Genomic DNA, 23,961 nt, shown 5'->3' with positions numbered 1-23,961 from the left:
TTATCGATCGTGAAATTTTGATGCTTTTCAACAGTGCTGGATCTATAATTTTTCGTCATGAGATCAAGTTTAAGTAGGGTCATAGTTACGTAAAATGAATGATCTAGCTATCTAGGGTTAGGTGCATTTCATCTCATAGTTACGAGTGAACAACACGTGTGTTTCTTGTTACACCATTGCAGTATCTTTTATCAAGCATGAAATGAACATAACAAGGTCATGGGATTAGTTCATCCCCTTGACTCTACGGGATCTGCCGGGCTTGTTCAAATTACTTCAGCTGATCTCCACCCTTAATTTGACCATTTAATTGAATTATTCATGATATATGATATTTTCTACTTATGTTCTGTGTTTATATTGTAGCTGTATAATTGTGTTCATAGACATTGAGCAGGGTTGAAAACTAACTATATGGATTATAACTTTATATTGGAGGACTAAAAATGAGTTGATTTTTGTGTTACGCACATATTGACCGTGAAAACACAGATCGAGCTAGAACGTACAAGACCTTCAATACCCTATTGTACTTCCTCACAGCCATATGTACTACTTGCTACTCTATGAAAAGAAGTTTCTGATGAAGGGTATTGAAAAAGTTTAAAAGATCTAAAATTAACATGGAAATTAAGTGAAAACAATTAATGGAACTGATTCTAAAATCTATGGACTGATGATGAAATATTGGCGCAGTGGTAATGAAAAATAATTATTCTATGTTCCTCTAGCCTCAAACCATACCACTTTTGATAGCTAATTATTAGTTTATTCCACTAAACAAATTGCATCATGAATGGCCTTGTAGTCATTTTGTTGTTCAAGTTTGCACATGTCACATGTTTCCCTAACTTTTCATAAATTGATTGCATATACCTTCCTTAACTAATAGGTCTCTTCTTTTATTGAGCTTCAGAAATTTCTTATTTACACTGAACTTTGTGGGGGGCTCAACAATCATATAATATTAACCCTTGTTTCCTCTGTTTACCTCAGCTCTCATGTCATACATAATGTTTGAGCTTTACTTTGTGCCTAGTTGTTACCTCTCACATATCATTTCAGCTTTGAATCACCAGAAAACCCATCACAACTTGCTCAGTGCTTCTGCCTTCCTTCCACACTAATAATGTCGAACAACAAAAATACAGACACATGATTTTAATGGGCCTCTCTTCTTTCCCACCATTGAGAAAAAGCTCCCTCTCTCTCTCTCTCTCTCTCTCTCTCTCTCTCTCCAGCAACGGAACACCGATAATTTTGTCCATCTTCTTTTTGGATTATTGAAGAATTATGGGTTTGTTGCTGGTGTTGGATTCCTGCATATGATTGCATGCTTGTTTCTATTTTAAGAATCTTATAGAGGGGAACAGTAAAAATTGTCATTTTTATGTTTTACTTCTTTGTTTTTCTTATGTTTTTTTTTTCCCTCATGCTTGTTGGCATCTCACACTGCCTAAATATTGAAATATACAGCATGTAAGAACATGCATGACCCTCGCTAAATTTAAGAAAATTGTGGGCGAAATACTCTAATCCTATGATAAGATCCTCGAGTTTGGTGAATCTAACCCTAACCCTAGTACTGATACAGGGGAGTGTCAAGTGAGTTTAGGACGTGTTTGAGTACTTTTAAAATTAATGGCATACGGTAACATAAGCCTCTCTACTTATAATCAGGGAAATTTTACAATATGTTAACACATGGCATACATAGATTTACCACTTTTAAAACTTAATTACTCAAATAAGAACTTACCTTACTCTAACGAGGACCTTATTTACCTTAATTAGGAATTTTAGAATTTTTTCTAGTTACTTATTTTACTCTAACAATGACCTTATTTACCTTAATGATGATTTTTTTTAATTATCACATTAGTCATCAAAATTGTAACACAAGTCTTTAAAGTGATCAAATATTACATGAAATAAAACATGTAGAGAAATGTTAACGTATCATACTAATTATTTCAAATTATGACATGACTCTCAGATCTCGCTATGTTCCTAAAATGATATGAGACCAAGTGAACCCCATAGATACAGATTGAGAGTCAATACTCAAGACCGTGTGTTTTGCGACTCTAGCTTCCCTAGAGGGAGGGGAGTTTTTGAGCAACTTATAGCACTGGAACCGAGTTGTAGCCAGGGACGTAGCTACAGCAAAGGCTGTATGGGCTACAGCCCAACCCTTATTTAGTCCAAAATACCTTCAAGTAGGAATAGATATGTAATAGCCTAGCAAAAAAAAATATATATATTTGCTTGGAGATGTTGTAGACAATGTGCAAGTACTTTCCATGTAGCTTTTTCCTTTTTTTCCTTCATTTTGGCTCTTCCCCTCTTCCCTTTTGGCTTAATGAAGTATTTAGTAGATCAATATAGCTTTCATGAAATGGTTCAATTTCTGGGCACCATTCGTCCTTCTCCTTTTCTAAGATATTTTACTACTTACAAATGTCAAGTATTACTCGCCAATTGTAGTCCCCCATGTTTTACCATTCTTTATTTCTTTCTTAATACTTTGTGTTTTCATTTTCTCAGTATCGTTTATATCAAATGATGGTTCTTTTTATACTTCTTAGTTTTTGGGTGTTTAGATGAATTTTTTATGGCTATGTTGTGTATATGGATTTGAGTGTTCTTGTTTTGTGGTACTTATATGCACTGATTTTGACTCCAAATTGGAGGCATTGATATTATGCAGGAGAGACATCAAAAAAAAAAAATTGGGCTTCGCCCAAAAATTTAGCCCACCCCATTTTTGAATCCTAGCTACGTCCCTCATTGTAGCATAAATTTACATCACCCAAATATAATTAAAGATATGGTGTATAAGAACATGAGCCTCTCCACTTATAATTAATTATTTTGAGCTTGATGCCTCAAGTGTAACAATGCTCAGTAAAATAAGGTCATAAGAAACGAGCATAATTTGGCAGGAAAAGTTCTTTTTTTTTTTTTTTTTTTTCCGGCTAATGACAAGAGAGGTTTGTAGACACAAATACCCCACGAGCTTCCATTAACTGTTAGCCTTGTTATGCAAATATGAGTTACACATAAACAGTGCATCCCATTAACTTGGACTACTTTTCAGAACATACGTACTCCACCAAATATTTGGTCTAAATTCCTATTTACAAGATTTGGGGAATTGGGGAACTAAAATATTAAATATATACGCTACATGGGTTCTTCTTGGTTTGAACTTCTGCTTTGAATCTTGGCAAACTCGAGTGTTTTTTTCCCTTGCAACTTGTTCGTAACATAGTGTTTGCTGTACTCTCCATGATTGTATCTTCTATACTTGCATGGAGTGTTTTCATCCAGCAGTTCTTGCACAGGTCCAAGCTCTACCTCATAGCTAGGAGCATAAAATGTGACAATTGAAAGCCTATCTTTCACCTTGTGAGTCACTGCTCTATGCTCCACACTCTTATAGATCCCATTTGTAAGAACCTGTAATCACTTTGATGTCAGTTAGAAAATGGACAATAATTAAAAAAGAACTATAATAAGGTTAATTTCAGATATTCTCTCACTTCTATGGTGTCCCCAATGTTGATCACAAGAGCATTGGGAATGGGCTGAACAGGTACCCATCTGTCATCTTTGAGGATTTGAAGTCCTACTGAGTTGTCCTTCCCTTGCTGCAGAACTGTTAGGGCGCTCCCATCTGAATGTGGGCTTAGGCCTAAAACAAGGTCAGGTCTTGAACATGGAGGGTAGTAGTTCATCCTTATGGCTTGAACAGCCTCCCCAAACATCTTTTCAAAGATGTCACCTTGCAAGCCGAGGCTCATGGCTATGTACTTCAACAGATTCTGGCATAGTTTCCTCACTTCTTTTGAATAGACCTCTACAGTTTCACTGGAGATAATAAAAAAAGAAAAAAAAAAAAAAAAAAAAGGTTTAGACTTTATTAGATAGGAAAATTCTACAATGTATTAATGTATGACATGCATACAATTGCCTTAAAAATAGTAAATTGAGTCCTCAAAATAGTAATATTAATTCTCAAAGTGGTAACATGAATCCTTAAAGTGGTAAATTTTCTTAGTTACCACATCACTCCTCACAATAGTAATATTAGTCCTCAAAGTGGTAACAGGAGTTCTTAAATTGGTAAATTTTCTTAATTTACCATATGAGTCTTCAAAATAGTAATATTTGTCCTCAAAATGATAACATGAGTCCTTAAAGTGGTAAAAATAGTTAATGTATGAGAAATGTTAACCTACTATATCTTTACCCTTATTGATATATTAACTTTAGTGAAAACAAAAGACTAAAAACTAAATTTGAAAATAAAGCAAAAACTTTTACCTGAACTTTTCTGGTTTTGTTGGCCATAGTATTGGGTTCCGTATAAACTTAGGTTCAACCCCAAGAGCAAACATGTTGCACCAATCAAGTTTTTGGTCCTCTGATAAAACAAAAGCTTGTCCATATCCTTGAACAGTACCAGGAGCCATTGGATACTTCTGTTTCTCTGCCAAAGGTAGCATGAAGAAATCCTGGGCTACCTTCTGTATACTCTCAAGCAGACTCAGATCAATCCCATGATTTACCACCTGCATGCATATCGTGGTCAAAGTTGGAGCATCCAAACTAAAAGTAATTAGCAATAGCTGGAGAGAGGCTCATGGTCTTACATATTGTAATGCAAAGCTTAAAAATCCCCGACGCGGGTAATTAAATAGCGAAATATGTACCTGAAAAAATCCCCAGTCCTTGCAAGCGGTTGTGAGATGAGAGATTTCAGTTCTGAGTTCATCTGTGTTTCCACTGGAAAGCTTAGAGAAATTAATAGTGGGAATGTCACTAGAGGATGGTATAGCAGTGGCTACAGTTGTTGGTCTCTCAGTTTTGTCCCTTACAAATCTTTCTGGAATTATGGTGGGTTTAGTCTTTCTCAGCTCTTGGACATCATCAATGTGACCAACCTTAACAGGAGAAATGGGAATTGGGGCCATGGAAGCAGAAGAGTTTGAAGCTAACAAACTAAAGCAAATTCTAATCAACTAGTTCTCTTTGGTAGTTCAACTCTCACATGCCTGTATTTATAGGCACAGAAAAGCATAATTTAGGCACTTTAGTACTTGGGGAATACTATTTAAAATTGCAATTGTCACGTCTAATATTGGTTGTAGCTTGTGGGGACTTTATGCACTTTACCAAGTTAAGACGTTAAGTCATGCTCTTATATGTAGCCCTCTAGATCCTAGAATATTAACCAAATGACCGGTGGTTAAATAGGGGAGTTTATGGGAATAATACGTTGGATCTCATTAACTAATTAATTAAGATCTAGTTAGCTGACATATTCAAATGGCATAATTACTAAAATACACCTTAAATTTGACAATAATTGTCAATTTATACCCTCAACTTGTAATTGTAAAAATTAACTCTCTGAATTTGGTAAAAACTGCTGATTTGCATCTCCTCCATCAAATTCAACGTTTTCAATCCAAATATAAGGGGTAATATGCTCATTTTATATTTATTTCTTTGAATAACAAAAATAAATGAAAAAAATATTTTAGAGGGAGATTCATGCCCTTCCATATACTTATTTATTTATTTTTATTATTCAAATAAATAAATATTGTACAAAATAAATAAATAAGTAGATGGAAGTGCATGAATCTTCCTCTAAAATTTATTATATTACCCCTCATATTTAGATGGAAAGTGTTGAATTTGACGGATAGTGTACAAATTGACAGTTTTCGCCAAGTTTAGGGGGTTAATTTTTACAATTGCAAGTTAGAACTTAGGGGTGTAAATTCATAATTATTGCCAAATATATAGTGAATTTTGACAATTATGCCTATTCAAATACAAGCATCATTCCAATACTCTACTGGTCAGATTATTACACTTTAATGACTTTATAGATACAAGTATCTCATGTTAATGCAAAATATGATCCAAGATCTACACACTCTGTAAAATTCCGGGTAGATTAATTAATTTAAGATAATAAAATTGTTAATATGCATTCAAATTACTCGATAGTTAAATTCTAGACCACAGTAGATGAATGAGATCCAAAATTTATAAGTTAGAATAGGCGAAGATTTTGATTTAAAATATTGAATAAAACACAAAATTAGTTAAATTACAACAAATAAGGTAATCGAAAGTAATGTCAGCTCATGAACTGTGTCAATAAAAATCTTTGTTTTTTCTGTGGAGTACCTACTTTGTACTTACTATGTGGTGGTGCCTAGATACATCCAGATTGTGAACATGTGAAGCAATAAGTTTTGTTTTTCTGTAAAGAGAAAGGAATCTAACAGTGGTGGTCGTTATGCAGTACGCACATTCAAGTGTCTCTTATTGCAGACTTGTTTGGGCCCTTTGGGGAGGTAGTCAGGTAGTCCTAGAGGCCATTCTGGATTCCCATTACATGTCTTCATTTTTTCAGACCAAAATCCAGTGTTGTCATATCTTTGTCCCACCCTTCTCTTTCTTCAAACCCAGCTAACCCTCAGACTGTATATCAGTAATATGGTTTCCAGGATACTTAAAGAAAGCCATAGAAAAAAAAAATGCGGGTTAGTTACTAAACATGTAGTTCCATGCTACTTAGTTACTGCTTAATCTGCCATGAAAGAAATAGCAAGCCGTTTATTTTGGCGAAGGACATTTAAGAGAATATATAAAAAAGTATATATAAGAGCTAGAAAATATTCTGAAGCAATCATGGAGATGAATACTATGCAGTGCTGCGCTGTTTAGTGACGGCTTTTCAAGTATGCATGGACAGGAACCAACCATTAAAACATGGTGCATGTTTCTTTTAGAAAAGGTAGGAGACTTGCGCACCATGAATTTTTAATATATGTCAAGGAAATGATTAACTTTGTTTTTTATGCAAGCACAGTCGGTCGAACCAAATTCAGATAAGGTCGACATAAAAAAGGTGATGGAGTGTGTGCAATTGAAAGCATAGGATCTAGTTACATAATGAGCAGCCAAATCACCTCATCTCATGCTATAAGACCATAATTACAGCTACAAGAGAGGAAGGTAAACTCGGAACCTTTCGGCGTAGGAGACTATGAACTTCTATCTGATTCGAGTATTCAACAGCTCCGAATCTGTAACAATTCCGACTTCTGCAAACTCTCTATATTCCAATGCACCACCAATTATCTCATAAATTGTTGTCTCGAGATTCAAAAAATTAAACTTTGCACGTTAGGCGTTTGATGAAATGTCCGAACCAAACCTTGTGTCATAAACTTCGCTCATTTATACCTACGTCAGCAATCATAACCCCATGGGTCTGTAGCTCTATGGGAGAATTCCCAAGTGCTAGTCGTCTTTGCCAAATTTCTCAATGAGTTCACTGTCTCTATTAAAAATTGTTAAAGTATTTATAGTTGTAATTTACTATTATGAACATGAACGATTCAGGTTGAACCACTTGCAGATCCATGCATAGAAAAATTAGATGTATGCAATTTTTTTTAAATTGGGGTTTGTCCAGACAATAGAAGCCCGCAGTAGCTGACCCGAACTAACTCCCCACTCCACTCATCAACTACAGGTCATCTCCAGTGAATCGTCTATCGTCTCTCACTCTCTCACAGAGTCACAGTCTCACTCAGTCACTCTCTCCCACTTCCTCCTCCTCTCGCCGCCTGCGGCTCAGCCGGCTCTCCCGACTCCACTAGTCCACTCATCGACTATGGGTCTACGGCCTATTCGAAGTTTCGAACTGGTCAACTGGAGAATCGTGTCTCATAGTCTCACTCTCTCCCACTTCTTCCTCCTCTCGCCGCCTATGGCTAAGCCGGTTCTCCCTTCTCCACTTCTCTCAAAGAGTCAGAGATCAACTGATGAACTTATCAAGTTCAATTTTGTTTAATTGAATCAATCCAATTTGGGGCAATTTATAGGGTTAAGGATTGATGTGAAATTCAATTTCGTAGGTTGTATTGGATATTTGGATTGAAGCTTTCGTGGATTGAACTATTGGAGAATGAAGGTTGCAGACTGGAAATTAGGTAGGCTGTGATTCGTCCCCCTTTCTTTTTCAACTTTTGATTCGTCTTCGGTTTCAATTTCTTGGAATTTGAGTTAGATTTGTGGGCTGATTCGGTGACTTGAAGATTTGCACCTTTTCTACTTTAAGATTCGCTGCTTTCTTGGGGTTTCTTTGTTTTAATTTCTTATTCATGTGTGCATCTATGTATGATCTTGTGCAGGATGGAAGTACTTCTGGGCTCCGTTATTAGAGTAGCTACAATCTAATGCTTTCCAAGGTACTTTTTTCTTTTCTTTTCATTGTGCATATAAAATTGTGGCTTTTGTTTTTGTTAAATTAGTTATTATGAAAAATAGTTAATTAAAGTTAATTTCTTAATTTATAGGTGTTAGAGACTTAGAGTAAAATGTCAAATCATGAGCCAAAACCGAAGCGATCAAAATTCATTGACACATGGTTTAAAAGAACAAATGTTGAGTGATCAAAGACTTTGAAGCTTGTGGAACTCGTAGAGTTAGATTTAGTTAGTTTAGGCTCTTGTATTGCATTGCACGTTTATTTTGTTGTTGATTTTGTTTTTTAGTCTTGTATAGATATCCATTTGAGGGGTAGGCTCACTATGTCCCCCCCTGACTAGGTGTACATTTTTTTAAAATTAATAAAAGTCTCTCGAACCATCGAGATTCTCCATAATATATATATATATATATATTTGTTTAAGAAATCCAAGCCCGTCCAAGACTTCAATCCTGGATCCGCCATTGGGTTGAACATATTTGATTCGTCCATTAATTTGATGATTTTGATCTAATTCAGTACCTTCACGATTATCAATTTGGTTGAAATTGTTTAGAAGTGGTATATTCATAGAGATCTAAAAACTTAATGGTCGAGATGCCAATATGTGATCAAAAAGTGAGTCCCACAAGTGATCACTTAAAATGACAAAAAAAAAAAACGTAAATCTTTTACTAGAAGGGCCATGTATATATCTACCCTAGAGATTTAGACCAAGCACAAGGTTTCTTTGCAATTCCAATGAATTTTTTTTTGTCATTTGTTAGTTTTTTCAGCTTGAGAAAGTGTAGACAAAGCTGATGATGAAGGGACACAAGGAAAATCTAAAAAAAATTTTTGAAAGGGACTAATCGTTTTATTTTAGAGAAATTATATATATACACCCTTGCATTTTTTTCTTCTTCATTTTTTCCTTTAAACATCTTGTTCTACCCATATCCTTGCAAATGCCAACCCGTAATTCCTACCTCTTGAACCTTGCCCGCTTCATGGTTCAACTCCACTTTGCAAAAAAAAAAAAAAATAGAAGCTTGAAGATAGACAGTCAATACCCAATAGTCTTGACTTCAAACCATATAGATCAACTCGAGCTAAATCATCAGTTATTACCTAGATTTGATTTGGGTGATCTACAAAATATTGATATTTAGGAGTACCTTGTTATGATCTTTGAATGGATACTAAAAGTTTGATTAATTCTTCTTATATAGAAGGTTGAAGAACAATGATTTATATCATGTTTTTTTTACTGTGTAAGTGTGTAACATTCGAGGAAGCTTAGAACAGAGAAAAAGGAGGTAAGATCATATTTATAACTTGTTTTTTGTTTGTTTGGTTGTGAAAAGGGGTATAATGGAGATTTTTAATTTTACAAAAAAACAAAGGTGTGTATTAAGTATTTATGAATGTGTATATAAAACTTTTCTTTATTTTATACGTGACCTAATTACATTCTACGATTTTAGCTAAAAAAAACAAAAAAAGTTCAAGATTCAATGTACAAAATCTGAAGGGATAGTAAAAGATCTACACTACTTCACGTTCTTCATATCACACCTTTTTAAAGCTCTCTATTCCCCTAAATACTTTGAAGCATCATAAATCCTTGCTTCCTCCCTCCGTGACACAAAACCTGTTAGACTTAGAGTCTTAGACCAACAATCTCACCCATCAAATAATTATTAAATAATAAATATCATTACATCAAGTGTAAGACAAATTTAACTTTTGAGTTTTCATATTTGCCCTTGCACCTGGAAACAAAAAATATTCAAGGTAAAACAAAATTGATAAAATAGTAAAAGGACTAGATTTCTTTCCTCATAAAAAAAATAAAATAAAATAAAAACAATATGACCAAAATACACTCGATTGGTATTTCGTATAAATACAACTCCCAACGGAAACTCGCGCGCGCGTAGCCAAATGAAAAAGCCGTTGAACCAAATCCTCCACCTCACCGCCGCCTCTTCAAACTTTTCCCGCCAAAACCAACCGTCGCATTTTCACCTCATCCAACACCTCCTCCGCAACTGTAACCACTCCACCTCCGCAAACTCCATCCATTCCGTCGTGATAAAGTCTGGCTCTTTCTACGACACTTTCACCGCCAACCATCTCATCAACTGCTATGTCAGGTTCCGCGGAATCGACTCTGCAGCCAAGGTGTTCGACGAAATGCCTGACCCAAACGTCGTGTCGTGGACGTCGCTCATCTCCGGCTACGTCAGCACGGATCGCCCGCGAGTGGGTCTATGGCTGTTTGGGAGGATGCTGGAATGTTCGGTTCTGCCCAACGAGTTTACTTTCGCTACTGTCATTAATGCGTGTTCGGTGCTTGCTGATGTTGAAACCGGCAGAAAAATTCATGCCCGTGTTGAAATATTGGGTGTGCAAAAGAACCTTGTTGTGTGTTCCGCGCTGGTTGATATGTACGGGAAGTGCAATGATGTCGGTGGCGCTCGGCGGGTTTTTGAGTTGACGGGTGGGAGGAATGTTGTTACTTGGACTGCCATTATTGCTGCTTATGCCCAGAACGGACGAGGCCAGGATGCGCTCCAGCTTTTTAGGGAATTTAATTGTGGGATGATGGAGCGTCCGAATCATTTCATGTTGGCTAGTGTTGTAAATGCTTGTGCGAGCTTGGGTCGTTTAGTTTCTGGCAAAGTTGCACATGGAGCAGTGATTCGCCGTGGACATGATCTGAATGATGTGATTGCGAGTGCATTGGTTGACATGTATGCTAAATGTGGGAGTGTTGAGTATTCTGACAAGGTTTTCAGGCGAATCCCAAATCCCTCTGTAATAGCCTACACTTCGATGATTGTGGCTGCTGCGAAGTATGGATTGGGGAAAATGTCCCTTCAACTCTTTGAAGAAATGATCGATAGAAGAATAAAACCCAATGATGTCACCTTTGTTGGTGTCTTGCATGCTTGTAGCCATGCAGGGCTTGTGGATGAAGGGCTCCAACACTATGAATCTATGTATGAGAAACATGGAATATCCCCAAATGCAAAGCATCATACTTGCATTGTTGACATGCTTGGTCGAACTGGCCGTCTCAATGAGGCGTACGAACTGGCCAAATCCATCCAAGCAGAACCAAATCAACAAGCCTTGGTGTGGGGGACAATTCTTTCAGCGAGTAGGCTTCGTGGAAGGCTTGACATTGCTGTTGAAGCTAGTAGACGGCTAATAGATTCCAACGAACAGGTATCAGGTGCATATGTCACGTTGTCAAATGCTTATGCGTTGAGTGGAGAGTGGGAGACCGCTCATGGTCTTCGGTCAGAAATGAAGCGTACTGGGGTTAGGAAAGAACCCGGCTGCAGTTGGGTTGAGATTAAGGACTCAAATTATGTGTTCTATGCTGGAGATGTATCATCATGTGCACGCCGGAGTGAGGTGGTTACTTTGCTGAGGGAGTTGGAGGGTAAAATGAAACAAAGAGGATATGTAGGAGGGAGTATAGGATTGGTCTTTGTTGATGTAGAGGAGGAGGCCAAAGAGGAAATTGTAGGTCTTCATAGTGAGAGATTGGCGTTGGGTTTTGCATTGCTGAGTATACCAAAAGGAGTCACCATTAGAATAATGAAGAACTTGAGAATGTGTACTGATTGTCATGAAGCTTTCAAGCTTATTAGTGATATTGTTGGGAGGGAATTCATTGTTAGAGATGTTAATAGATTTCATCACTTTAAAGGTGGCTCCTGCACTTGTAGGGATTTTTGGTGATAATCATTCCAAAGTTCATAATCATGACGAGAAAATCACAAGAACAGATTCTTCAATGCAAACGCCACTTGATTTTTCTATTGTCATTTTGATACTGAGTTTGAATCAATTGTCTTTGCAACCTGTTAGATATCTTCAGCTTTGATAAAAGCCGCCATTTTCCGTACTCTTTTCTAATATGTTGCCCACATGTCTTCCAACATAAAGCTCCCACTCAAAAGCAGTCGATGAGGCTATTCAAAACACTGAAGAAATCGCATGAAAAAAAAAACATTATATATATAAACAGGCTTGAGATTATATTGCTTAAATCATTACTGTGATACATGGTGCAAGGTTCTGGAGGCAGCAATGGGTAAAACAGGCTAACAGTGCCTTACAAATATGCGCTCTTAAACAAACCGCAGTGAAAACAAGAAGAACAAAAACAACAATCAAAACCAAAGGTACAATGTAGAGAGAGGACACCATCTCAATAACCAAACTTAATGCTGCTAAAGACGAGTAAAAGCTCCATTCTCCACCTTCCTCAAACCAAGATCCCAATTTGTTAATCAAAATCAGTACAACACTGGTTCACCACCTTCGTCCCAGGGGCAGAGCAAGGTTATTCTAGTAGTAACATCTTTAACCACTGAATTTCAATAAATGCCGCCATATCAGTCTACATTCTTCACAAACATCCCAACCCAGTGATAGACACATGGTACATTGACCTACCTCTTTCTCTTCTTTTCTTTTCTTTCCAAACCTTTACGATTCTTTTCATTATTGGAAACCTTATGATCTAACGACAACCAATGGCATATATTGCTACAATTTAAGCTTCTAAATGGATGAATGGAAATAAAAACAAGTGAAAGTAATATGCAAACAGTCAGCAGACTGCCTGGAAAATATGTTTGTGCATTCACCAAGGTAAACTACACTATCGTTAATTTGCTTCTGAGCTCTCCAATTGCATCCCAGAAAAGTATTTATATATAGAGCTTTACCTCCTACATCCTAGTGCAGCACCTATAAAGCATGGACGGTGACAAATTTTACATCTCACCCAAAGCATCAAAAGATACCTCCAGTCACATATGTTATATACTCGTATGCTAAATTTCTTATCAGAGTAATACATATAAGTAAATAGGGTAACTCTTGCAACAAAACAAAAATTGTAGTCCTTTCCATAAAAATTAAACTCACATGAAGCTGATGGCTATAGTGCATACTCCACTCCACAAAGGTCACGAGTCAGCAAACTTCTCAGCAACTGCACAGAACCCAACTGAAACAACAGAAGTTCTTTAATTATGACCTACACTAACATGACATTCTCCACTGCAATTCAACATACTGAAAGCAACTTACTGAATGGGAGAGCCTCGAGTATCACCACTATAGTGAAAACAGAATGTGACATACCTGTATATTCAATACATATCCTTGCATGGAAAAGCTGGCACAGTCAATAAAAAAAAAAAAAAATTAGGTTTAACGATTTCCTAGAGATATACAGGTGACCTTACCCAAGATTTGGTTTCCATTCCATAAAAAATTCAATAAAATGGTAATAAACAGAAAACACTTTAATAGAACATTGGTCAGTCATCACTATATTAGTATTCAACCTCCTCAAAATGGTTGCCTACCAAGTATCCAATCTCTATAAATATTTTTTCCTCAAGCTCCTAATCCAGGGAGCCAAAAAAATATAGAACTGAACTATTACATAATCTTAATCTCCAAGCTGTGCTGCCGACCAATTAAATCATTTCCTCTTTTCCCAACCCATGAAACTAATGGATGAGCATGCTGTGCTCTTATCCACGTCAAGAATAGACTTAAGTTGAAAAAAGAAATACAATACAAAATTTGCTAATGAATCTCACTTTGTACACATGTACAGAGGGTAATAATCTGTTGAATCCGCCTCTTCGCAGATTTTCAAGTGCAGATCTATGAAGGCATCCTTGTCCTTTCTTTCCTGATGCCTGTTTTGACGAAAAACCAGAAAAACATGCAATATCTACAAGGCTGACTTAATCTCTAGCACCACCAAATTTGGACCGACCTATGGCCATCACTGCATGTTCAACCAAGTGGACGAATTCCTCTACATCTTGGAAGCTGAACTCAATTACCCTCCTAATAGAAGAAATACAATCATTCTTACGTGCATCTTCCAGGGTCAGGCAAGCAGCTGAAAAAGCAATCTGGGATTTTGTGGAGGCTTCCATTGCACAATTTACATCCTGTGTCTGCAAAATAATACATACCAATCTTACCCTCTTGTAACACCTATAAAAAGCATTGCCATAATAGATAAGGGATGGACTTCACGTCTCAGTCAATATTGTACCGGTCCTAAATGAGATACCCTATGACTAACCATTCGAAAAAGGTACAGAAAATGATCCTAGCCAAGCATGTTTCAAAAGCTTGCTAACAACTAAGTGTCTTGGAAATGCATTGGGCTGGCTGTCGCAACAGAGATGATCAGACACCTACCCAAAAACTTTCATAATAATCGCGAGTCAATCAAGAAGCATGTTAAATAAATATGTATATCCATGGTGTTCATAATAATGACTCCTTACTCCCTAAACTAGTGGTGATCAAAATACCTTGAAAGAACAATTCTATAGCAAGTTCACAAAATTCATACAGACTGCATGCAAAAATAACTTACAAAGTCGAGCAGCCTGAGAATCTTGGGGCGGTTTCGAGCAACATGATGGTTTCCAGCAACAAGAGAACCAATACCCTTACATAATATAGCCTTTTCTGCTGTCACTTGGTTGGTTAAATTATCAATATCTGAAGCAGAAGATGATGGAGACTCACCTAAACAGTAAAGATAAGTTAAAAAAAAAAAAACAGCTAGTGGTTTGATATTACATTATCAGTAAAAAGATGAGACTAATTGGATTTCCACCAAAAAGCATGCCAAGTTCATTTTCCATGTCTATAAAATCTTCAAGAATCAAAAGACAACATGCTGCTACTTTTTAGAAGGATAGTATGCTGCTTTTGATTACATGTTGCATCAACAAAATCTGTCAAATGTATCAGCGGAAAATTGGAGAAAGGCTGCATGTTACATTTTCAGTTATGATTTTGTATAGTAAGAAAAAATTACTGGTTCTACAGCTAATGAAACAAAAGATCTCTTAAAGGTTGAGAATTTGAGTTAAACAAGTGATAGCTATGGGAACTCCCTAGTTTTAGATAAAAGGAAAGAGGAACTAGCTAATTACTTTCTCACCAATTTCTTTTAGACATATCAATATTTGAACTAGAATAACTGATTTACACCTAACAAACAGAAACATCACCGGATGAAAGAAACATCAATATATGAAAAAACAGAAATGGAACTTCAAATGAAATCCAAAGATTACAGAATGGCATTTAAAAAAATAAATAAATAAATAAATAAATTTTATTCATAACCAGCCCCTTTACCTTGAGGAGGCATATTCAGAGTAGCTTGCAACTCCTGCCGATCTCTGTTTATACTAGAATGTTTACAGTAAACTACCCTCATGTATGCCACCTCCATGCATTTATAGGCCAACGCAGCAGAAGCAACTTCTTTGAGTTCTTCGAATTCATGGGCACAAAATCTGTTTATTCAAAAGGTTCAGAACAAAGCCAAAAACAGGTGTAGGAATGCAAAAATGAGAGCTTCAAAACAGTATAGGTCACTACAAAAGTCTAAGGTTAAGAGTGACAATCTCAAAAAAGCAAGTCAAGGTTATTGAGCAATTACAAATGTGAATGCAAAATAAGCTGAATAGATTGCTTTATTTTTTTTAAATTATTAAATAAGAAACAAGCAATGAAGAAAAAAATACAGAGTAGGGGATAAGGTGTTCACTGATTAACTAACAATCCTAAAAACACCTAACAAACAAAAAAAATAAAAAAAATAAAGTAATACAATGAAAACAGATGACACATAAATTACTAAAGCAAGACAACTTCCCTAATCCAAGAATATAATATACAGTGCAACCATCTAAGTAAATCTCCTCCATACATTGGTATAATACTAAAATCCGTATACAAAACCTCTCTCTTTAAGTCTTTATATTGTTTCTCAACCGATGGATGAGATATAGACAACTAATATCCTTAATACTTGCACTGCATCTCAATCTCAAGCATCCTTATTTAATTTTAACGGAATAAACAAGACCTTTTTCTGATAAGAACTAGTAAACAAGATGATACAGGAGACAATTTCAGATTGTAACAAATAAGATTTTCCAAGTACTAAGGACAATATAATTAATAGTTTGTGTAATAAATGCAACTCACAGAGGCATTTTTTGAGTCATTCCGTATTCTAAATGTCATGATAATGTTTAACGGATAAAGTGTCATCAGTTACATCTTTCAGACTTCCTTAGTGCACAAGTTGAGGATTTTTAATGATCTATGTGTGAATGGATCTATAAAAGTGCAACTTTGTAAGTTTGAAATTCTTGAGATTTCCTGTGTAAAAAATGGGTCGACTAGGAGCAGTTTAACTTTCATAATTTCTCTCTAGGTGTGATTCCTAGAACCGTACCGGTGTGAAGCTGGTACTTCCTAGCCTACCTCGTTTAGAACTTTTAAGTACCTTAAAGGAGAAAAACAGAGTCCGGCTCTAGTACAGATCTGAAATAAGGACACAACAGTATAGAAGATGAATAAACTAACAAAAAGTGACCTATAAATCTACAATTATAAAATAAGTTTGTGGAAGAGGAAAACAAAATGTAATTACCAATGTAACCTTGATGAGGATCAAAATTAAAACACTCAAAATAGGGAAAATGATAGGAATTGTGGGCTTGGCCAAAAGAAGTTAAGTACTAAAAGACAACCTCGAGACAGAAAATTGTAAATTGTAAACATTTTCTTAAAACTCAAAACCAAACATGCACATATTATTAGTATAAACATCAACTCCAACTGAGGAAAAGAGTATTTTCAGCAGTCCATTAATATTATTACGATGAGGTACTACTATTTGTCTTTAACATGGAGGCATTTTAACTTACTCGCAAAGCTTAGCTGTACTGCTATACACTTGCAATGGAGTCATATCTTCATGCTTGCCTTTCTCATTACCGCAACTTTCCAAAAGTGCTGCTCCTTGAAGAAACTTTTGGGCAGCTTGGAAATAAGCCACACTACTTTCGTCGTGAAACCCACGGTTCTAAAAAAGATATTAAAACCATTTTATTAGTTAAAGAGACAGAAAAACACCACATAGATCTTGTAAAGAAAAGCTGAAAACTGAATAAGAACAATAAAGAAACCTTAGAATTTTCAGCCGTGTCTCTTAGACTTCTAGCTTCATTCAGGGTCTTAGTAGCAATCTGGCCAGAGGTGCCTATCACAGGACTTGAAGCATTGACATCTCTTGCTCCCTGATGATCGGGCATAAGATGTCCCAAATTGCGATTAACTCCATTCTTGTTAGAATCAGTCCCATATTGTTTTAATGACTTTTGCATATTACCATTGACAGCAGAACTTACTGGAAGTCCTTGAAACACAACTTCTCTCTCAGGCCATGCCACAGCTCGAGAACCATGAGATCGTGCCCCCTCTTCCCTTTCAATCCCTTCTTCCCCTTCTTTTTTTGTAATCCCCTCTTTTAATTCACTGTGAGAATGTGAAGATGGTTTTGGTTTTCCGCTTCTGGAATTATTTTGTTTCTGACCATACCCAAAATCCTGATTCATGTTCTGCCGTGGGGCACCTTTTCTAATAGGAAATTGAGTAGCACCCAACTTCTCATCTGACACATCATAGCCTTTTTGTTTTAGTTGAGTTTCCGCTGCACTGCCACTTGACCCTTGTCCCACCTTGTCCCCCCAAGTAACATGATATTTCTCATCCTTGACCTTCACTGGCTTAATGCTACACTCTTCAGGAAGATTGTTTCTAACATCATGATTGCGGTCAATCTCAGATGCATATCTTTGACTCTTTTTTGAGTACTCATTCACTGGACCCGAGATCTTCACCTTATCCATATCTAAGTCACTAGTAGAACCTCTAATATTGTCCTTAGACTGCAAACAGGAGTCCTTACCGGATCTTTTCAGAAAAACTGCATCTTTGGGGTGGATCTTGTTCTCTCTATTATCATGATGACAATGATGCAGGTCATGCTGATTACTGAGGAACTGGCCATGTTGTCCTAAACTATCATCATGACCACTAGCACCTCCCTCATGGTAGCCTACAGTTGAAAATTTATGAGATTCAGGATGAATACGCGCTGATGTTTTCTCTGTCCTGGTGTTCCCAAATCTAGCAACACTACCATTTCCATCCCCATCCCAGCATCTTTTGGAATTACTCGTCAGAGAGAATCCACCACAAATGGGTTCATCCTTCACAAAGCCATCTCCCTTCGCCGAAGTCAGCCTGTCTGAGTTAGAGGTCCTTAAAGGAGATGAAGAAACCGATTCCACAGGCGAGCCTTTCACTTCCTCAAGCTTACCTCTGCTTTTACGGGAACCTGAAACCTTTGAAGAGCTTGAAGTGGCAGCTAAAGAAACATGCCCAGATCCCAAATCCCTTTTACTGCAATTCCTGGGTTGCTGATCCCTGACAATATTCCTATCCTTTTTCATAGGATCAATGGGATGAGCTTTTATGCCTGACACAACAATCTTGGTAACTCTGCTCTTTCTATCTGACTTATCATCAATATTACTAGTGCTAGACTCTTTGCCTTCAGTTTTTAAAATCCTGGCCTTCTTTTCCTTCCAAGATCCACTTTCACTACTTTCCTCCTTTGTATTTACCCGGCCTTCATGCACAGAATTATGAAATGTTTCCACATTATTCTGATTATCCTGCCACTCTCTCTTTCTCATTTTCTTCATGGAACTATCCCCTTTACTGCACGTTCTCACATCCAAAGGCCCACCATCTAATGAGACCTGAGTTTGATGCCCCGGTTTCCTTGCAGAAATTTGTAATTTATCCTCTGTGTCTTCAGAGTAACAGAAATCATTGTATTTTCCATCCTGACCAAGTACATGGGTCAGCACACCATTACTAGAAGTGATCCCCACCCTCCCAAGGTCGTTATCAGAACTCTGATCTTTATCAGCATGCAACACATCTTCTCTCCTGGGCTTCTTAGAAGTACCACATTTATAGGGATCAGTATCCTTCTTGTGTTTTAATCTTACTTTCTTTGCATCACCTGAAAACATAAAATGACCCAAATAAATACATATTACCTTCCTTTTCATAAATTGTTATGACATAACAAATCGAAACATCGTAACAAATTACATACCTCCACTTATTTGCTTCTCCTTCTGTTTGGCTATGTTTTCTTCCATGCCCAAGTTCTGGAGGTTACTCATAAAATGATCACTAGATTTCTTTATTGGATTTGGTTCTAAAGGAGGCAGGTTCATGTCATTTAAGCTTGTGCACTTCACAGGTTCTTGCAGGTAAGATTTCAAGACACCATCACCACTACCTGCATTCCTTGTTTCCTTCACACCATGTCTCTTCTTCACCCTATTAGACATGCCATTAGAACTGAGATTTTGATAATTTTGACCCAGATGTTGAGCATGACCTGCAGGTACTACAGATGATGTTCCATTAGCATGAGTTTGCGGGTTAGTCAGACTTTCTGAAGATGGTAGATGGTACAATGCATTAAGTGCTTTTGTTGTTTCATCTTCACTGATGTCACATTGGTTCATCCCAGGCCCCCTACAATACAGTTGAAATACCACCATGAACAGGTATCCATATATCAATACAAATACCACAAACAGGTATGACAGGGGGAAAAGAAAACGCATTGGTTAGGTTAATCTGCAATTATAATGAATAAATTGAATACACAATTTTTATAACTCCCAAAAGCAAGGATGAGAAGTAACTCACAGCCAGTCTAGCATGCTACACAACCATTTCTCAGGGAGTTGCTCTGGCTTTTTGCCGAAGGGGAGAAGCCTCCACTTCTGACAACTATCACAGCATACCCAATCTTCTTCTATAACAACAGGAGCTGCAGCTACTGGTACAATCTCTGATGCAAGTCCATTTTCAATTGTAGGGCGGCACATAGTAGAAGCATCGTTTACAGACCCCCCTGACACTAACCGATTATCAACCTTTCTACCACTCAGTTTTTCACTTGGTCTGTCCTTGGATGATTTACATTCCATGTCAATATCATCAATAGGCCTTTCTGCTACATCCATTTTAGCCCGTCGTTCCAAAACTTTAGCCGCCAATGAATCTCTACGGTTATCTCTGACTGTATCCTTCTGCGACTTTAACTTCTGCACTTTTCTGCTAGATAGAGAAACACCATGACCACCATTCATTTCATCTTTTGGCACTACACCCATTTCAACTCCCAAGCTTTCCTTTGTTAAAATACCTGGTTGCTTTTCATTACTTAGTTTTCCCTTTGACTTAATCTTGCCCTCAAAAGACAGTGTTTCCTTCTTGCCAGGCACATTAGTCTTTTCTTGATCATGATATGTACTTTCCTCACCAGCATTTTGGGGGTGCAGGTCTAGCTCTTCCTTGCATTTGAATGCACCAGAATAATCTATTGAGGCAGGAAAACCCTTGTTCTTGCCTCCATCTCTGAGATCAACCAGGGCATCCTTGTGGGAATTTTTTACTGACTGTTTCCGAACTTTTTCCACTGAACCACACCTAGAATTTTGCTTCTCATTCTTGTCACAACCATGACCGGATATCGACTCCAATGACTCCTGCTTCGCTAACTCAGAGAAAGATAAACTTCTTTTCACCTCATTCTCATTGGTTACCCGGGAATTGGGTGTTCTATGAGTAACTTTAACACAGTCAACAACATCACCCACTGAGTTGGATAACTGGAATGTTTTGTAGCCATTGGACAATAGCTCCTTGCCTCCTAGAGTGTCGGTTCCTGATTTCTTTTTTATAAGAATTTTCATGTCATTCTTAACATTCATAACACTCTCAATCTTCAGTTCTACCTGCTTTTCACCCTTACCTGTAACTTCAACATTCGGCTCCTTTAACAATTTTCCATTTCCCAGTGTGGAAGCAGACAAAGAAGAATGTTCTTGAGGACCCTTAGATTGGGGCAACATGTTCTGTTGATGAAGCTTTTTCTTTCTCGTTAGAGAAATTAAACTGTCATGAAGAGGTGACATCAGCACATGCCCAGGAACTGGAGACGAAGTCATAACCTGTTATAACACATAAACAATATCCATCAATACAACCAGAACAGTTTAGGTCCACCAACCACCAGAGAAACTGCATGAAAACCTATAGCATTACCTGAATAATGTTAGTGGGAGACTCATCTACATTCACTTGAGAGGCAGGTGGCATCTCTCCACTTTCGTCGGGGCTATTCCCAAAAGATGAAGATGGGGAGTTAAGCCCAAGACCACTATAAATTGCTACGTTCTTCCGAGATGTGTTATCAGAGTTCATTTTGATTCGAACCTTTAGTGTCCTTCGATCAGCTGGATTACCAGATCTGTTTGGCATCTCATCTTTCAAGGAACACCTCTCAGCTACTTGAGTAGAAGGAACACATGAATCCTCTTTAGAGGAAATGCCCACAAAACCCCCAGAATTACGTGACAAACGAGCACTAGATGAAGAAGTTCCAAGCCTCACAGTTGGAAGCGCATTTGATGAAGCTTTCAAATTTTGAGAGGCACCCTGAATGGTGACAAAAGCCACAGTGCTCAAGTAACATTGTATTTATCTCAATTTGACAAGATCTCAGCCATATTTGTCTCCTTCCAACCAAATAACAAATAAAAAAATAATTCATATACCTCCATGGAACTTTTAGGAGATCTTGATGTGTTGCAGTTTCCCTGCGGTGTCTTTGGAGTAGACAAAACGGATGGAGATCGTTCATGTGTAGGTAAAAATGAGCCATATCCACCATATTTGGCCCCTGACCGAACAATAAATTACATATCCACCAGGATGAGCCATTAACCAAGTTTGAGCAAAAAGAAGAACTAAAGCTTCAGTCTGTCTAACTTTCAGGATAGGTCACTTACCCAAATTCTCAGCAAAAGCCCCACCCTCGAAATCCTTCTGGAAATGTCCCAGAACTTGATCAAGTTTCTCTTCCTTGAAAAACAAAAGCATTAGTGTCAATAAATACATAAGATCAGAAAAAATGAAAAGTAACAAAATGTCATAGCACATAACATTGCAGATGAAAATCCCGGTATATTTTTCTCTTTTCAGAGCAACTGGTTATTTACACTTGTTTGGGATAAATTTATCAAATACCAGCTTAGGTTCAATAACTTGAAATATTTATTTTCAATAATGAAGGGGCATGGAAATGAATACTGAACCTTATTATTCTCATTCTTATAAACTAACTAGTTTGTTTAACCGACGCCAAACAACAACAAGTATTAAGGTTGTATTCACTTTTGTCTCTCCTTGAATCAACAACCACATCGTCATCAACAATATGTGAAGCATTGACAAGAAACACAAAAAAGACTATCCAATGTGAGCACAAGTGGGAGCTACGGAAGACCTTCAGGAATTACTACAATGAGAAAGAATCTACATTGTTTCCAATCCAGCCAAAAACATCCGCAAAACTCCAGTGGCAGTTTCCTATGCTATTTGCATAACAAGCACACTGGAATGCAATGCAGATTAAAGCCAAAAATAAACTCTCATTTTATTTCATGCTTTACTTTCCATCACTAAATGCTACTCCACCAAACCACACATTCGCCACCAATCTACATTGATTCCCATTCTAACTCAACCCCTTCCATCTTTCATCCACATTCCGGTAAACCAAACAAGCTGTTTAAACCCACCATTGTATTCAACACACACATACATTGAAATGCAATCACAACTCACTCTCAATCCAACACATTCAGAATTTTAATATTATTATCTTCTCATGATCCCCATCACACACTAAAGTTCAAAGCTTTAAGCAAAACCCCAATGGAAATAAAAAAAACTTGAACTGAATGCCCTTACAAGGTAAGCGAGATCGATATCCGGGTCAAAGTTTTCGTCGTCGTCGTCCTTGTAATAGCAAGAAGCCTCGCCTTCTTCAAGCTCGGTAGTATTATTATTATTCACCTCCATATCTCTCTCTCTCTCTCTCTCTCTCTCTTGAAACCCTAACCCCCCTAAAACCCTAACCCTTGTGTTCTAAACGCCCCCACCACCTCCTAAAGTCCAGCATATCAGTCCAAATTCCCACAACACGCTCCCACACCCACCAAAGCTCTCGCAAAACCCAACAAAACCCAGAAACCCGAATCCCTAGAAGCGATTATTACAGTGCGCAATTGAAAACTATCACAATCCTTCTTCTATGAAAAAAAATCCCCAAAAAAATCAAATAGAAATTGACGGAATTCATATTAGAATCCAAACTCTCCCGCGAATTGAACTCGATGATGATCGGGTTCGGAGAATGGACGGCGGCGATTGGACGGGAGCGATGATCGGAGCTCTCTCTCTGTCTCTCTCAGAGTAACGGCGAGTGAAATCTCGAATTGGTTCGGTTTAACAGAGACACACTCTTTCTCTCAAATTTTTATTTTTATTTATTTTATTGTGTAGAAGAAGACCCTTTGCTTTGCTTTCCTTTCCTTTCCTTGTTGGATAATTAATTAATTAATTAATTCTATTTTTCTTTTTCTCTGATTTATTTTTAATTATAAAATTTTCAAATAAAATTCTGGGGAGGCGCGTGGGGCAGAAAAGGGCGCGAGGGTGCGTGAGGGTGAGTTGATTTGATTTGATTTGATTTGCGACTTTCTCTTCAACTACACGTGGAAGTCGGGAGGTGGGGACATGTTTCTTAGGAAAACGGCGCGCCGTTCGCCACGTAGTTGTTGAAGTTGATACTT

At 37.3% G+C, this 23,961-nt stretch overlaps 3 protein-coding genes across 11 annotated transcripts; 1 reads left to right on the top strand and 2 right to left on the bottom strand.

Annotated features, from left to right (window-relative positions):
- Window positions 1-3,020: 3,020 nt before the first annotated feature.
- LOC112198026 (protein SRG1) lies at window positions 3,021-5,048 on the bottom strand. The gene is made up of 4 exons (XM_024339033.2): window positions 4,719-5,048; window positions 4,330-4,577; window positions 3,546-3,873; window positions 3,021-3,462 (listed from the first exon to the last, which is right to left on the bottom strand). Exons 1-4 carry the CDS (start codon window positions 4,977-4,979, stop codon window positions 3,187-3,189), a joined length of 1,113 nt encoding a protein of 370 aa, XP_024194801.1. The 5' UTR covers window positions 4,980-5,048; the 3' UTR covers window positions 3,021-3,186.
- A 5,183-nt stretch (window positions 5,049-10,231) lies between these two features.
- Window positions 10,232-12,047, top strand: LOC112196528 (pentatricopeptide repeat-containing protein At4g15720). The gene has a single exon (XM_024336895.2). It carries the CDS (start codon window positions 10,232-10,234, stop codon window positions 12,041-12,043), a length of 1,812 nt encoding a protein of 603 aa, XP_024192663.1. The 3' UTR covers window positions 12,044-12,047.
- A 276-nt stretch (window positions 12,048-12,323) lies between these two features.
- On the bottom strand, window positions 12,324-23,653 carry LOC112196527 (cysteine-tryptophan domain-containing zinc finger protein 7). Of its 9 annotated transcripts, none has more exons than XR_005809068.1 (14): window positions 23,078-23,653; window positions 22,114-22,186; window positions 21,880-22,004; window positions 21,368-21,760; window positions 19,964-21,273; window positions 19,356-19,786; window positions 17,350-19,259; window positions 17,089-17,246; window positions 15,503-15,663; window positions 14,727-14,881; window positions 13,927-14,295; window positions 13,406-13,493; window positions 13,241-13,322; window positions 12,324-13,060 (listed from the first exon to the last, which is right to left on the bottom strand). XR_005809068.1 is itself a non-coding variant. In XM_024336893.2 (11 exons), exons 1-11 carry the CDS (start codon window positions 23,186-23,188, stop codon window positions 14,077-14,079), a joined length of 5,046 nt encoding a protein of 1,681 aa, XP_024192661.1. In that variant the 5' UTR covers window positions 23,189-23,653; the 3' UTR covers window positions 13,630-14,076. The 9 variants fall into 9 exon arrangements, 1 of the variants encoding a protein (XP_024192661.1); XR_002935243.2 differs by having other exon boundaries at window positions 12,324-12,677; XR_002935244.2 differs by having other exon boundaries at window positions 12,324-12,677; window positions 13,460-13,493.
- Window positions 23,654-23,961: the final 308 nt, after the last annotated feature.

This window comes from Rosa chinensis, chromosome 4, assembly GCF_002994745.2.
Source record: "Rosa chinensis cultivar Old Blush chromosome 4, RchiOBHm-V2, whole genome shotgun sequence".
Classification (NCBI taxonomy): domain Eukaryota; kingdom Viridiplantae; phylum Streptophyta; class Magnoliopsida; order Rosales; family Rosaceae; genus Rosa; species Rosa chinensis.
This window is presented reverse-complemented; position numbering and strand designations above follow the sequence as displayed.

Bases quoted from the DNA above. Each gene is read 5' to 3' on its own strand.
- LOC112198026 (XM_024339033.2), bottom strand. From the start codon at position 4,979: ATGGCCCCAATTCCCATTTCTCCTGTTAAGGTTGGTCACATTGATGAT. The intron at 4,578-4,718 runs GTACATATTTCG...ATATGCATGCAG, and splicing joins AGGACTGGGGATTTTTTCAG to GTGGTAAATCATGGGATTGA. The intron at 3,874-4,329 runs GTAAAAGTTTTT...TATTATCTCCAG, and splicing joins ACAAAACCAGAAAAGTTCAG to TGAAACTGTAGAGGTCTATT.
- LOC112196528 (XM_024336895.2), top strand. From the start codon at position 10,232: ATGAAAAAGCCGTTGAACCAAATCCTCCACCTCACCGCCGCCTCTTCA.
- LOC112196527 (XM_024336893.2), bottom strand. From the start codon at position 23,188: ATGGAGGTGAATAATAATAATACTACCGAGCTTGAAGAAGGCGAGGCT. The intron at 14,882-15,502 runs GTAAAGGGGCTG...TTTACTGTTTAG, and splicing joins TCTGAATATGCCTCCTCAAG to GTGAGTCTCCATCATCTTCT. The intron at 14,296-14,726 runs GTAAGTTATTTT...ATTATTTTGCAG, and splicing joins TTCTCAGGCTGCTCGACTTT to ACACAGGATGTAAATTGTGC.